This window comes from Pan troglodytes, chromosome 2 (assembly GCF_028858775.2).
Source record: "Pan troglodytes isolate AG18354 chromosome 2, NHGRI_mPanTro3-v2.0_pri, whole genome shotgun sequence".
In the NCBI taxonomy this organism is placed as follows: Eukaryota; Metazoa; Chordata; class Mammalia; order Primates; family Hominidae; genus Pan; species Pan troglodytes.
Genome location: NC_086015.1, coordinates 171,973,834 through 171,990,614, shown reverse-complemented (window position 1 = coordinate 171,990,614; position 16,781 = coordinate 171,973,834). Strand labels below are relative to the sequence as shown.

The following is a 16,781-nucleotide window of genomic DNA, read 5'->3' as shown; positions in this document are numbered from 1 at the left end:
TAAAAATCTGATTTACAGTTGTTTCAGAGAGGAGGAAGTATCTTGTTGTACCTTAGCTCTTTGTGTTTGGTAATACTTAAGATTTTAATTGTTTTTCTAATTTTTAAAACTTGTTTGCTGTTTTGCCTTGCTTTACACATACTCTTTTACTTCTACCTTGGATAACTGGTAACTGTCTTTTCTTTTTCTTCTTCTTCTTTTTTTTTTTTTTTTTTTAACAAAAGTGTGTCATTAAGGAAATACCAGCCCTCATTCATGCTGGGTGTGGTAGAGGAAGTTGGAAAACAGCTTAGAGGTTGTTAAAGGATTCTCTAGATTGAGTCAAAACCCCAGCTATATGAATTCTAGAGTAAAAGACTGAGGAGACTGTGTTTACACATAAAGCAACTCAATACCTTCTTTTGTCTGTTTTTTGAATCTTGAATCCATTTAGCCAAACAATTGATTTTTGTCTTAAAAATAAAATAGCCTATCTAAATAGCAAATTTTTGTTGGTTGGAACTATTTATTGGTTAATTCAACCAAAAAGGTCAATTGGGTTATCTGTTTAGAAACAGTAAAATAAAACTGATACCTGAAAAGTAATAATTTCTTCATATCAATAGAGAAAGTAAAAGTTAAGAAATTGTTTGGTGTGTTCAGAATACAAATATTTGCCAGCCAATGGTATGCTGGAGCCATAACTACCAGCTCGGGAAAGCCAACTGCTACATTTTCAGGAATTTTGCAAGCCATTTGAAATCACATTGATTGCTTGAAATCACCACGGTAGGAGTATTATACCTTGAAAATCGGCAAACACTAAAACCCAGTGCTTTTATCTTTCACAGAGCCTGTTAAACATTTGCCAGCTTAGCACTGAGGAAGGCTTACACCTGTGTTCATTATGGTTTTTATGAAGTTTGATCAAATAATATTTGAAGCATGGATGTATCTGGAATTAGTATCTCCCTTCCCATGTCTTTTCTCCTTTCTAATTTTCTCTCCTTTAATAGTGAAGGGGCCTGTTTTGTAAGTGCTCCTGAAAAATAAAAGTAATCACTAAATGACTAAGGAATAGAAAATGAGGTTTCTGACGAAAGGGAAATAAAATATTCGGAGGAAATGTTACCATGTTCTTTTAGGTGTTTATTTTTCAAGAGTTTTGGTAGTGTTGATGAGCTATGGTTAATATTCACAATAGGAGAAAAAGGAGAAAATGGTCTAAAATTAAAATAGCAATAAGTTAAATACGACTGAAGGAAAAAAATATCTTCACTATTATGGGAACAGTTTAGGCCAACAGAGAATACTTTAAAAATAGATAACTATTTTTCTTGGATATTTAGTCAACAATTGGTCTAAAGATGATGCCATTTTTTTCTCTGATTGCTAAGGAAAAAGTAGTAAACTAGTAAATATGAAAAAGACAGAAATGTATAAAGGAGAAAAATATTCACCCATAGTCCCACCATCTAGAGATGGCCACTGTTTAAAAACTGCTGTCCTTTCTTCTACAGTTTCCCATATACATACATAGCTACATGTTCTTACAAATTTGAATCATTCTGTACATATAGCTTTTAACATCAACTCAATGTCAATTTTTCTGACATGACATATTCTTCTAAAACATGAAACTTAATGGCCTCAGAAGAGTCCAGTGATATGCTATATAATTTGCTCAATCATTCTCCTTCTAGTGGGTATTTAGGTTGTTTCTACTTTAAGCTTTTTTTGTTGTTATAAATAATGCTGGGATAAAGAAAAGGCTGGGAGCCCTTCTCTGATTATTTGCTAAAAGGCCTGACATGTAAGATTTAACTGCCCTTCACATAGATGATGCATTCTTCTCAAGGGTGTGAGAGTGCCTGTGATTCCACCCCCATGGCCATGCCACACCATACACATACTGTTTAGGAAGCAAAAACAAAAAACAGCAACAAAATCCAATCTACCATAATCCAGAGGATTTTTTAAATACAGTGAAATAAAAGATTTAAAAAGATTTTCCCCAAGTATTTGTATTTATAACTTCCAAACAACAGGATTTATTAAAAAGCCAATATATTTAAACGTAGCTTTTTGGTCTTTCCTGCCTCTAAAATATATTACTTATATAGCCTATGAGTATTTTTACAGTTCATTATGCAGAGTAACTAGGTTTTAAAATTCTGTGAGCACCATAACGGGATATTTAGAGAAATGTTGTATGCTTTTCTTCAAATACACGCCACTTTTAAAATGCCACACACATTTTTTGTGAGGTACGCGTGAAGCATTTTTAATGAATTCTATCGTTTGGCTCCATTCATTTTCCTAAATATCTTATTATGGTGATTATATAATTTGTGTTTGTGTCTGTGTGTGTAAAATCAGATAATAGCATGTAATACTAAAATTGGACTGGACTAGGAGTCAGGGAATATTTTTGCATAATGAATTCAATACATGTATCATTATCAAGTTGCCAATAAAATGTAAATAGTATTACTTATCACTAACAAATCTCTCAGGACTATCATGAAATGTTTTTCTGGGATTTGAAGTCATAAAAGGAAAGAACTGTAACATAACTATGAAAATTAATATCTTAAAGAATGAGGAGTTTATCTTTTTCTTCACTTGTTTTTAAATGGTCTATTTATATCACTTGACAACTGGAACAGTGTAAACTTTATCACTATCTGCTTAATAATTATTCCATTAAAGTTGAGTTAGACAAGAGAAAATGTCACTTCACTGTGGAAATAGCAAGTAACTACCTTTTGAATATGTAAATTCTTACCTTTAAGAGGTTTTTTTTTTTTTTGAAGCAAACAAGTAGGTTAGGGATAGCCAACTGCTTCTCCAGTAAACTGTTCTACTGTTTGAAATGCTTGTCAAAAGTGCCAGAATAATGGTTCTAAAATAAAGTATCTTGCTATATACAGAAAGTCATCAAAGATCTAGTCCTATAACTTTTGCCTGAGGGTTCTCCCTAGGGGCAGCAATATTTCCCAAAGTGATCATATGATTAGCTCAGTGCTAAATACTATCTGCTTACATTTTATATATGGTGTTTCTGATTTTATATATTTGTTGGTTAATGGAAAGGCCTAAGCACTGAAAGCTAATTCAAATCACTGTTCACACTTCATAAAATGATAATCACAAATGTTTGCTAATCTTTATTAGACAAATAGTAATGTAAAAAAATAGTATAATTACTATCCAGCCCATAGTTTTCCTCATGTTCTCAAGTCACTGTGTTTCATTGTCAATGGAGTAGAGAAGGTGATACAGGCAGGTTTAGCACAACTTACAAATAATCACAACCAGAAAAGGGTACAGCGGGATAGTAGTTCTACTGGCTCCTTGAAACTAGTTCGATGTAGCTAATCACTTTCTATCACTCTCTAATCTGCTCCCATTTGACAAGAATGATAATTCTAGTCTAGTAGGTTCTTAAAGTGCCTTTCAGTATAAATTTGAATAGCATACTATGGCAGATTGCTTCCAAAAATGGCTGCAACCATATCTCTCAACTTGCAGTTCTTTTGCAATGAGCTTCTGCTACTCTTCTCTTCAGTAGGTAGAATCTCTTTCTCCTTCCCCTGAACTTGGCTTGCCCATGACTTGCTTTAACCAATAGAATGTGGTGAAAGTGACAATGTGTGGCTTCTGAGGCAAGGCTTTTCCACCTCACATAGCTTTTGCTTGCACACTTTTGGAATGCTCCTTCTTTATTGTCTTAAAACTGTCACACTATAGGAAAGTCCAAGTTAACCTTGTGGAAATGTTTTGTAGAGGAAAGGGCAAGTTCCCTGGTTGAGCAGCCCAGCCATGCCCAGTCTGTTCTCAAATATCTACCAGCCCAAGCAGTCACATGAGTGACCCCAGGGGACACCAGCAGTATAATCGCCTCATCAAACCATAGAATTAAGGGAAATATTAAATCATTGTTTTAAGCCACAAAGTATTGGGGTAGTTTGTTACACAACAATAAATGGTGGGAACATGCATCCTAACATAGCAATATCTTGTATAGCAGGAAAAAAAAGCATTTTTAAAGTTAACAGTTTTATTAACTTTGTTGGTTATTTCGTCTAGGTTTATGACTTACATATGGTACAGGATTTTCTTGTGTAATCAGGAGTGAGGTCACAATTTCCAGTTTTTTTGTTGCACTGACCTCCATTTTCACAGGGTGCAGAGGAGAACCAGCCCTCTGGTCCCCAGAGGCCATCTGGGCAGACATAAAATAAAAAGAGAGAGAGAGAAAGAAACGTAGACTTGTAAGAAGTCTCAAAATGGTCCAAGATTTCTACTGTTGCCTAACCAAGTTGGAAAAGTGTGTGTGTGTGTGTGTGTGTGTGTGTGTGTGTGTGTGTGTGACAGAGCTGCAAAGAAAGAAATATCCTAGTAGCCTCCAAGGATTTATAACACTTCCAAAAGTATTCCCTGAAGAAATCAACATGATGCTATATCTTGTCACTTTGAAAACACAGATACAGAGGTTGGCTTTTTGCTGAAAATGTGGTTTTTCAGACAGTAACAATGGAAGCAATTTTGATATATATCTTTAGCAGCAGTTGCACAGAACAAAACCTGAAAATGAGATGTAATTTGTAAAGGAAGCTCAGGAGGCGTGGCACTCAGGAAGTTGCCCTCAAATTGTTGCCTAAATCCTGTTCTCTGAGACTTTGCTTCTTTTGTGAGCTAAAATAATCACACCAGAGGTTTATGAACTGTGTACTTTATGAGAGTGTACAATGCATAAGGTGGGAGAAGAGAAAGAGTGATCTGCTTTGTTGACTGTTCTTTGAACTAGCAAAGGACAGGTGATGCTGCAGGGACCACTGAGGGCTCAGTGAGAGGTTTCAGTGTGTGTTCTTCCATATAAACCACTGGAATTAGAAACCCGGTGGAAAGCATTTTTTTTAACCCAAGGAAAAAGGTGGAACTTTCTTAAAAATATAACACTTATGAAAAGTTACATCAAATCAAGTTGGGCTGTGAAGTATCTTCTTGTCCTACAGAATTATAATATTTTCTGGGATATTCATACCTGATCTGTTGATTACTAACTCTGTTAAGCACTTTATGTAAATTAGCTCATATTTCCAAAAGAGAACCCTATGGCATAAGCAAATTTATTTCCATTTTATATGAGAAACAGAGGCTCCCACAAGTTAAGTGACTTACTCTATATCACAAAGCTTGAACCCAGATCTTCTGGCCTCTGAAACTGGTGCGCTCAGCCACTACACCCGAATTTACTCTACAATACTAGGTACTCAGCATCTTTCAGGCCAATTAATCTGCTCTTAAAGATTCACCGGGTTCAAAATTCGAAGTTCATTTGATGTGGAACTCTTCTAAAAAAAAAATCTGTCTTTCTTATCATGATCCAGGGGTTGCATAGTGTCAAGGGGCCAGCTGGGCCAGAGTCCTCTACATTCTGAGGTCTGCCTGCAGTGAGTGTGCAAAATACTCTAGGCTACAAACTAATCTAAACAAGGCAAAGACACCGGCTGCTTTACTTTTTCTTTCTTTCTTTTTTTTTTTTTTTTTTTTGCTATTTCACAGGTTAGTTGTAGAAACCAGCTCTTCCTTAGAAGTCATTGCTGATAAGCTAAATAAGGCCTGGTGCTGATTGCGGAAAATACTGTTCATTAGTGCCATTGAAACAATTTCCAGTCTTTAATTAACTATTCATCTGCAATCTAGACACAGGTCTGGAGTTAAGATTTTTAAAGATATGTCTGTCTCTAGGAGCACTTGGGCTACTTCACTCTTTTAAAAAAGAGAAAGAAAAACAACAGGCCTGATTTTCATCATGCACAACTCTTGGAGAGCTCTTTTTGCCTTGATTTCAACTGCCAATCATAGCAACCCCATTCACCTGCTGCAGTTTGATTCATAATTTCATTTTGTGGTTAGACAAAAATATCAGAATTGGACAAAGTTATCTGATTGAAAAATAATATGTTTTCCAGAGATTATGGTGACCTCTCTATTTTGCTGATTTACATATACTCTCAACTCATTTTCCTTCACAGTGGGAATCTCAGAAGCATTTTCCAATAAAGTATATTCAGCAGCTGCTTTAAGAAAATGTTATCAGAATAAATTAAGTTTACCCAGGTTTGTTATATGGCATTGTCTCCTCATACATTGACTTCCAGGGCATGACTTCTCCAGGAGGAAAATGAATAAGGGGTTGACTCTGGGCTTAAAAATCATTTGAAGCAGGAAGATGTTTAGAAATTGGCATGGGACCTACTCTCATACCACATTAAACCCGTTAGTGTCATGTTAGGATTCTATTTCCCCAACTTCCTTTCCCTAATGTCTAGAAAGTCACAATCCAGCTACCTAAGTAACCTCTGTCCATGAAATCTAGATGGACATCACTGCTCACCCTCTCCAGTTCTATAACCACTAGACAACCTGGAACAGAGAAACTCCCCTGTCCATCCAGCTCCAGAAAAGCCCTGCAGATCCTCTGAAGATGGCATTGCAAGGAGAAAATGAGGATACGTGAGTGTCAAAGACCATTTTCAATCCTAGTGCCTGCCTCTGTAAGTGGCCCCAAAGACATGATGGTTTCCTTTCGAACCTATTATCTCCTTCTGATTTTACACAAGTTTGTACTAAAGAGAAAAAAATGCTGTTATATTTTCCTCTGAAATATAATAATAAGTGCTTAATGCAAAATACATGATAATACAAGAAAAATGTATAAAGAATAAAAATGCAAATTTATGTATTGATTTAAGAAAATATTTATTGAGCAATATCTGTATATCAGGACTGTTTCAGAAGTTTGGGGATACTTGGCTGAACAAAATTTTTAGATACCCTTCACTCATGGGGTTCTGATTATAGCAGGAAAAGACAGGCAATAAATATTTGACATCATAATTAGAGTATGTGCTATATTAGAACATGATCAGCAGTATAAAAAAAGAAAAAAGTTGGGAAACTTACAAGTTACAGTTTTAAGTAGGGTAGTACTGACAAGATTCAGTAAAAAAGTAACATGAGACTTTTTGAAATGTGAAAGAGTTATGTAGGTACCTAGGAAAGAGCATCCCATGAATGCACAAGCCAGAGATAGTCAATACTGGCATCTTGGAATACCTTTTTCCAAATGGTATATGCATCTACACACACACACATATATATCTATATATGTTACTTGTAATTGTAATCATACTATACAATAACTTTTATATTTATAAAAAATGTAATACCTACAAATTTGAAAAACCAAAACACCAATAACCATATTAAAACTTTTCAAAGTTTTTCTATGGTTAAGCATTAGCATCTTTGAATTACATTTGTTCGAATGATCAATCCTTAGATATAAAGAAAACAATTCTAATTCTGAAAGTTAGTAGTGCCTTGGGTTGATTAGTTCAGTTTAAAGAAGCAGTTGTCTAGCTTTAGTCTTTCTGAATATAATTATCTGCAGTGTGATCTTTCTTCTCTTGCTCAAGCTAACAAGGGGACAGGAAGCAGCAGAGGCTAAGAAGACTGCATTAAATAACTCTATTGCCCTATGTCTCAGTTTCCTCACCTGCATATAGGGGATTAATAGAGCTTACCCATCTTCTGAGGGCACTGGTGGATTAACTAATTAATAATCATATGATGCTGAACAAAGGCTGAGGATTATTATTAGAGAAGAAAGAAAATCTATCATCAGAGCGTACCTTTCTGGCATCTGTTGCCTTGGTAACCAGATTTGCAGGTGCAGCTACCATTTTTGGCACTGCATTCCAGGGTATTCTCCTCCACACACTGACATTCTGAAGTGCAGCCAGCTCCGTAGGCACCCTCGAGACAGTCTACAAGCAAATTGAGGCAAAGCGGTCACCTGAAAACCACGCTTTGTTTATTTTAAATTGTTAGTGCACAGGCATGTAGTTCTGTGGGGCCTGATTATGGGGAAAACGAGAGGATCATCCTGACTGCCAAAAAAGTGAGGAAACAAATGTCTTTTAAATCAGGCAATTCATTTGCTTTTTGGCAACTGGACGTGAACAGTGAAGCCTGAACTACTTAAAAGGCTTTGGTGCTTCCAGGAGAGAAATTGCTTCTCAATGTGCTCCATTGGTGCCTATAGTTAATATTCTCCAAAGAATGCTAAGGCCTGCCAGGCCGCATATTCATCCTGCTGCAGCATGGAGATGACGGACAAGCACTTATGAGAAGGCTGGCCATTGTTTTCATTCCCTTCCATTCTATGGTAATCAGAAATAATTTTACATCATGTAGGATAACACAAAGCTTTCATGGTGACAACAGCGTTATCTTGGCCACATCTTTGGCAAATGGTACTTGCCTTCCTTTCATTATTTTCTCTTTGCCATTGAGTGTTAGGGATGGAAGGCAGCACAGGAATTCTAATATGAAAAAGTCACACCTTTGCATTCAGGAAAACGTACCCATAGTTTTCTCTTTGAGGAGTGTTACAGTAATTCAATTCCTTTTCTGAAATATCCCTCTGACATTATTTTCTCCCCTATTACAGATGTCCAAGTGACATACCAAGTAAAAAATCCTTCAAGTGGCCTCCAGGCTCAAGGTAATTGCATTGTGTGCCCACATAGGCTTTGCTGTAGAAAGCTGCTTAGAGAGAACACTTGACTTTCCAGTGGATGGAAAGAGACATTAGTAGAGATCATTCAAAGTGGTGGTTATGATGCCACCATGTAGGGCCATCCTAGTCCCAATTGTCAGGGATAGTACAGAGCTACCTCTAAAGTTAACAGAGTCCTTTTCAGGTTTCCCAGTGTAGATAATAAATTAAATGATCCTCTATTTCCTTTTCTATGGCTTCCAAGTTTTGGATCCTTTCCTACACCCACCAGGTCCCAGGGTCTCTCAGGCTATTGCCTGCCTTAATGTAGGCCTCTTCTTGCTCATTCCTAAATCCTCACTCAAAATTGTCCTTCATGCCCTATTCTTTCTGGTTCAGCACATAGAATTATGGTTCAGAAGACAACACAGACACAGAGAAATGCTTAAATGTGACCATTTGTATATTAAGAACATAACAGTACTGGAATATATTTGGAAATACGGAAAAGTGGGGTTTGTAATGCATTGAAATGTGTCCATCAAAAATTCATATGTTGAAGTTCTAACCCTTCAGTACTTCAGAATGTAAATTTATTTGAACCTGAATCATTGCAGACATAAGTAGTTTAAGATGAGGTCATACTGGAATAGGATGGCCTCTAATTCAATATGACTGCTGTCCTTATAAATAAGCAGTATTTGTATGCAGAGACATGTACCATACGAAGATTGAAGTTAAGTTGCCACAAGCCAAGGAACTACCAGAAACTAGGAGAGAGGCCTGGAACAGATCTGTCCCTAGCACCTTCAGGGGGTTGGGGACACCTTGATCTTGGACGTCTAGCTTACAGAACTACAAGGCAATACATTTCTGTTGTTTAAGCCATTCAGTTTGTGGTACTTTGTTATGGTGGGACTAAAAAACAAATGTCCAACAATGATAGACTGGATTAAGAAAATGTGGCACATATACACCATGGAATACTATGCAGCCATAAAAAATGATGAGTTCATATCCTTTGTAGGGACATGGATGAAATTGGAAACCATCATTCTCAGTAAACTATCTCAAGAACAAAAAACCAAACACCGCATATTCTCACTCATAGGTGGGAATTGAACAATGAGATCACATGGACACAGGAAGGGGAATATCATACTCTGGGGACTGTGGTGGGGAGGGGGGAGGGGGGAGGGATAGCATTGGGAGATATACCTAATGCTAGATGACGAGTTAGTGGGTGTAGCGCACCAGCATGGCACATGTATACATATGTAACTAACCTGCACAATGTGCACATGTACCCTAAAACTTAAAGTATAATAAAAAAACAAAAAAACAAAAAAACGAATATATAGAGCTGCAAACTCAAGTTCCTGAAGACCAGGAAAGTGACATTAATAAATAAATCTTCAAGTCCAAGCAATAAGGGAGTTGCAAAGAACTAGAATGTATCATTTTTCCCTAAAGATAGTCATATTCAAAATGCTAACCACCACCACCACCAACACAACAAACATGTTTGCTGATTTTTTTCCTGTGCCTCAACTCCTCACAGCATGCAAATGAATAAATATGTGCTATGCCAATATTATTAAACCCTAAAAACTTCAACTTGATATTTCTGAAAAGTTATCCCTTTACATTTTTGACCAGATCAATAATGATTCAATTTTTTTTGCCATAACATCTGATGTAACCTTTTTAGATATTCTAAAGTTAATACTAAAAGTGGGATGTGTCTTGTTACACTACAGGAACAATAATACACATATTATCCTTGTTTCTAGGTCAGTCTTCTTCTCTTGGCATATCCTAGGAGGTATATAACATTCTGGAACATACCATCTGCACCTCTATTGCTCATAGTTTCCCACACCTTTCCCCTTCTCTTCTATGTTGCTTGTCTAAGCCTAATGTTTCCTCATGCTCCAGGTTCAGTGTTCTATGATGACTTCACTGGCTCTCTTATCGGTATATTTATAATTTATCTTTCCTATGGACATGGCTTTTATAAAATAGATGAGAATCATGGATATTCATTAAAAATAAAACATAAGACTCTAAAAGGTGTCTGTTATCAAGAGATGGTTATGGTATTAAGTAGTTCTATGGTTAGAGTGTTTTTGTCCTCCCAAAATTCATATGTTGAAATCCTAACTCCCAGGACCATGGTATTAGCAGTGATTAAGTGATTATGTTGTGAGGATGGAGCTTTCATGAATAAAATTAATGATCTTAAAAGAGACCCCAGAGAACTGCCTTGTCCCTTCCACCATGCATGAGAAAACAGTGAAAAGATGCCATCTAAGAACCAACAAGTAAGCCCTCCCCAGATACCAAATCTGGTGTCTTGATCTTAGTCTTCCCAGTCTCCAGTACTGTGAGAAACAAGTATTTGTTGATTATGTACAACCTGGCTTATGGTATTCTGTTGTAGCAGCCCAAATGGACTAAAACACTGAAGTTCAATCAGGAAAGATTTTCAGAGGCATTAGCCTGTCAACAAAAAGAGAAGAGGATGCGAAATAGGTAGAGGAGCAGGGTGAAGATTTTTGCAGGCTCATAGATACTTGCACATAGCATCAAGGTGGGATGGAGAACATTCAGAGTTATCCCACTGGGAGAAATTCTAAAAGTTACTGCTGGGTTGAAGTATTTGTTAGTGATCGTGTTTTCTTGCGTCCTTTGAAAAATGTGATTAATAGTCAAAATGCAATATTAGAAATCTTAGAGAATGAGACTGCTTCATTCTGGAACAGAGAAATAAAAGAAACTTGTTCTGGCCCGAGGTATTCAACTTTGGTAAAGTATCAAACATCTACTTAAAGAGACTATTAACAATCCACTCCCATTAATTAAGGTAAATATTAATCAGATGTAAAACAAAATTAGAAACATTTTTCTTTCATTCATTAAAATCTAGATTCTATAAAGAGGCTAAAGGCTATAACGTATTTGTCATATATATAAAACTATAGAAAACATTTTTTACTCTCTTCCTTTGTCTGACAGTAGTCTCTGCACTTTTCTGTGTCTTCACGCTTTACACACAGAGCAAATTAAGTGCCTGCAAGTTACTCAGATGACAAAACCTCCCATAGCGCCCTGGCTCACACATATGGGTGCCATACATCCTGTGGCAATGGCCATTGTTGGCACAGTTACATTTCCTTTTGCAGTTCTTCCCAAAGAACCCTTTTGGGCATCCTGGAAGGTGAGAGGACAAATGAAGAAAATATTAACCCACTTGTAAAACTTGCTAGAGTTATTGTTATAGGAAGTCAGGAGACTGAGAAAGGTGAAATGTTTCCAATCTGGTTGAACTGAGGCTAGAGAGATCTTTTTAAAACCACCAAGATGATTATGTATCCTCTGCTTAAAAATCCTACAATGACTCGTCATTGCTGTCTGGTCAAAAACACCAAACTTAATAAGACTGGGGCCCCTGAGCTTGCTGACCTCATGTTGCACTACCGTCTCCCTGTCTGCCTGTGCTCCGCTCCGCTGGCCTCTGCAGGTTTCATAGAGCATCCCATGCCTTCCTACTGCCTCTTAATCAGGAAAGCTCTTTCCTCACTCTTCTCCTGTTTTATCTCTCCACATTTTGCAGGCTTTTGCTTAAATGTGACTTCTCTGTAAGTCTCTCTCTCAGGCTCATACAGTCTGCATTGTCCTCATGGTCTCACTTCCAACCACATATTAGTACTGGTAGGTAATCCCCACCAGTATTTGTAATTTATGGTTGCCTTGAACAAAATCGCAAGTTCCACATGGAAGCATCATAATAGTTTTTATTTCTTTTTTGTTATCATATCATAATGTCTGGTGCCATTCCTTGCAACCATTTAATGTAGTTTTTAAATAAATAAATGAACATTGCTCACAAAGATAAGTAACTGAAATGCCAGCAGGGACCTTACTGCATCTCAGAAAGTGAAGTAAACTTCATTTCCAACTCCCCAATTCCATCAACTGTGAGAAGCTAATAAACTCCTCATGATTTCTGGCCATCCCTAGAGACTTACATCCTCACTGACTCTCTGCCTTCAGCTTTTGTGCCTGTGCAAGCAGGTTCTTTTTTTGTGCTTTATTAACCCATGTAGGAATTGTGGCCTCTTCACTGGTTTCCACACACATACACATACAATCTATGCACAGTACTCATTGGTATTTTGTGAGATTTTCATCCATCATCTCTTTTTTTCTTTTTCTCTCTACCTCCTCCCCTTTTCTTCTCTAATTTTCATCTGTCTTCCTCCCTGGTTTCCCTAAGGAGCTCTATTGTTCTTCATTTTGTTATGCAGAGAAAATAACTTCTCCTAAGCTCCTACATCTAAACCTATATACATAATTGTTACTTTTTGCTCAGTAGAAGAAAAAGGCTTTCTCTGTAAGAGGATTCGTCCTGCTTAGATCACAGTTGGAGATTTAAATATCACTTATTTCGTTGTTACACATGTCATCAGTCAAAACAATTGTACTCTTTTATATATACAGACACAGCTTTCACAGTCTTTTACTTCTCCAGAAAAAGGCCATTTTGAAAAATACACATGCAACTTTCACTTAGTTTACTTCGCATTAGAAACCCCAAGAACTTAACTGACTGGCACCAGACATTCCTTCTGTCTTCACAAGTTTTCCCATGAACCCCTGGGGGGCTCTGGCAGTGCCCAGTCAGAAGATCACAGATGCCTCCATTCTGACAATTACCGATGCTGCCACATTCTTTCTCATTGGTCTCTGGGGAATAAGCTATGAAGAAACTAGAGAAGATGAACAAGCAATGGAACACACGTGTTCTGATACAAATGGAGGGAAAAAATAGCTTCTCTTCCTATCAGGATAGATACCAAGTAATTAAAAACTCAGTGGCTTACAGACCCAGGAAAATTTTCTGGCATGTTCCTAGTTTGTATAGCATAATCACTCCCGAGGGGATTACTGATACAGCTAGTTAAAATAATGATGACTGAAGAAATTGCTAACAAGTTTCAAATGCAAAATTTATCTCATTTCTTAAACTCTAACCCTCACACTTTAAAAGCTACCCAGACATCTCTGCTGTACAATTCCAACCCTAACAAGAAACAAACTGCATCTTCTATTTTGAAAACTGAGGGAAAAATGCTTTTAAAATGTCATGTATTTTTAACCAGGAATGAATGCAGCTAAGGTTCTCATGGGGGTCCCAAGGTAGTTTGCATTGCCAAAGATAAGACAAAGTCAGGCAAACAACAGTTTTCATTAGTTTGTTGGTATTTTTGTGTTTAGTGCTCTATAAAACAATAAATTGGGAAAAATGTCGGTGACTTTATATTGTAATGTAAGCAAATGTAGCTGTTGAGATAATTTCAGTAATAATTGTAATTGACATTTTATCATAATAGGCTAAATGTTATAAAATTACATTTATAAAATCTGCTCCATTCATCCCCTGCTCCCATTCCGGATGCTAATATGGAACTTGGCTTCTTATTCACCCTTTTCTTTGCTTTCAAGCCATAGGCTACTATGAAAGGGAAAAAAGGAAAGGATGAAGAAAAAATGAAAGACTGGCAACAAACATTTGTTGTGGCCTATATTATTAATTTACATTTTGTTAATGTTTGCATTTTAACAGCAACTACAGAAGGGCCAATTTTTAAACACGTAACCTGTAAAATGAAGCTAAGGAAGTTTAAATGGCTTGCACAGTGTCTGGATTATGGCGAGTCATCAATATAGACAAACCAACACTATAATTTGACACTCCCTCACAAAGTAAACTGTGATTATCATATAGTCTATAGATTTGCCAAATACTTCATTAGATCAAACAGTGCAGAGATTCTGGGGAAGAAAAATGTAAAACAAACACGTCCCAAACCATAGCTGGATGATGTAAAAAAAAAAGTCATAAATCTCTCCTCCCACGTTTTAGTCTACTCATTTGTCATACGAAAAATACTCCTATCTTTCCTTTCCACCAGATACAGTCTCACAATAACAAATGATCTCGATATGAAACCTTTCATAAGAAATGGGGTTCTAAAAGTGTGCTTTTAAAATTAAATAATATGTGGTCATTTTAAAATTGTTTCAATATATTTATTTGAAGAAACCTCTAAGAAATCAAAGTAGATATTTTCATTATAGACTAATAAATGTATTGGGCTAGAAGATCTACTCAACGGGAAAACTGACTTCTGGATCCCTGTTGAAAGTTCTTTTTTCATTTATTTTGCTGCATTTGAAAAGCTGGCAATCTTAAAAATATAGCCAATGAATAATTGGTCTCTTCTGCTTATTGTAGTTTAAAGGGATTTATTATTATTATTATTATTATTTTGTAGAGACTAGGTCTTGCTATGTTGCCCAGGCTGGTCTCAAACTCCTGGCCTCAAGCGAGCTTCCTGCCTCAGCCTCTCAGAGTGTTGAGATTACAGGCATGAGCCAGCACCTCTGGCCAATAGGGATTTTAAAGTAAATATTCCCACTCCTTCTTTTTGTTAAAAAAATATGAACAATTGTTTTTCGTTTCTCCTAAATAGATTGTTCTGTTTTCATTGTTGTAAAAGAAATAAGAGAAGGATATAGAGAAAGTACAAAGAAGATAGAAGTTCTGCTTTCAGGGGTAGACTCCTCTTTATTGCAACATACAAACATTTGAGAGATCCCCAAGGTTTTCTAAAGCCAAAGAAGATGCCATCTCATTTCTATTTTATCAGCAAGCTCATTTTCAATATTTTGGTATTAATTTTATGTCAGAGATACTTTATTCTTAAGTGTTAGAGATAGATTTTTTCATTATTTTATTTTTTAGTTTTTAAATTTATTAGTGTGTAAAATATTTTTTATATTTTCATTTTTTATTTTTAAATTTTTATTTATTTTATTCTTATTTGTTTGAGATAGATTTTTTAGTTTTTTTACTATGTTAGGGATAAGTATTGGGAGATGCATATTATCAATAAAACTTACAATATAAGGTAAATATTGACTTACTAGTGGTCATGCAATAATATTTATTTGATCCCAATTTTATGTATTTGAGTGTGTCAAGTTGCAGGTCAATATAGCTGGGAGTTTCAACACCAAGTTTTATTCATGTGTTCATTCATGCACTGGATGCCTCCAGTGTGGAGAAATTCACAATGAATAAGCATGAATAGGACCTGGCCAGCGAGCTCTCAGTCTAGTAAAGAAGATAGAAAATGAACATAGTGAACTCTAATCCAATGTAGAGAGAGAGAAATTTTTTTAATCCACCAAAAACATAAATAGCTGTGTTAGACTGAGGCCATCAAATAAAGCTTCATGCAATAGGCAGAAATAGGCCTTCAAGGATGACAGTTGTAGCAAAAGGCACAAAGATGAAAAATGCAGCACATTAAGTAGTGAGTGGTTTAGTATGCGGGAAATAATAGGTTAGGCGAAGCGTTATGACTAGGACAAAAAGCCAAAAGGATTTATGAGAGTATGATGGCCACTAGTGACTGGGTAAGACGTATACACTTTATGTGAAGGGAAAGGCACAAAGCTTTTCAGCAGCAGAGAAACATGATCAGAGGGATGCATGAGGAAGATCCTCAAAACCCTAACTAGTAATCTTGGTTAAACCATTTCACTATGTTATGACTGAAGTTTTGCATCTATATCATATAAGAGTAACAACAGCTGTGTCCTTCCCATATGTAGAGAGTTCAAAAGAAAATCTGTTCATATCATCTTCCAAGCCCATCACAAAAACTAAGGCAAAACACTTATATAAATAGAACTCATAAGATGAATTTAAAAAGAGAAAGAAGAAACAAAGATAGTCAATACATTTTATCACTTGGAAGTTTGAACTCCTGAAAGCATATCTTCATTTAAAATACAGAGGAAAGGAATTTTGGGCAGTATCATTTTTAAATCTTTGAACTTACTCATGAGAGACTTGAATAAAAAAATTAAACCAGTGTCATTGGCTGTGTTTACATGTTTTTAAAAAGAAAAAGAACAAAAAAATACACAAAACCAAGTAGCAAACAGTCAAGCAAATCCATTTAAATTGCACTTTGTAGCACAAATCCTTTCCTTTTTTCTTCATTGGGAATAGCTTGTCAGGGCCTAATGATTTATTTAAATGGAGGGATTTTTATAGGCCTAGAATATTAGGATCCTTTATTAACTTTTACATTCCATGGATAAACAAGAGACAGCATGTTGAGTTTCCTAGGGAACACAAAATCTCCTT

The 16,781-nt window shown here is 36.2% G+C and overlaps 1 protein-coding gene across 5 annotated transcripts in view; it reads right to left on the bottom strand.

Moving 5' to 3' along the window:
- The window catches only part of LOC134809620 (putative EGF-like and EMI domain-containing protein 1), a 704,739-nt gene that overhangs the window by 129,494 nt on the left and 558,464 nt on the right, over window positions 1-16,781 (bottom strand). For all 5 annotated transcript variants that reach the window (XM_063807317.1, XM_063807318.1, XM_063807319.1 and 2 more), the window contains 2 exons: window positions 7,686-7,820; window positions 4,085-4,207 (listed from right to left, as the gene is read on the bottom strand). In XM_063807317.1, the coding sequence (XP_063663387.1) occupies window positions 4,085-4,207; window positions 7,686-7,820 (258 nt within the window). The remainder of the gene's footprint in view (window positions 1-4,084; window positions 4,208-7,685; window positions 7,821-16,781) is intronic.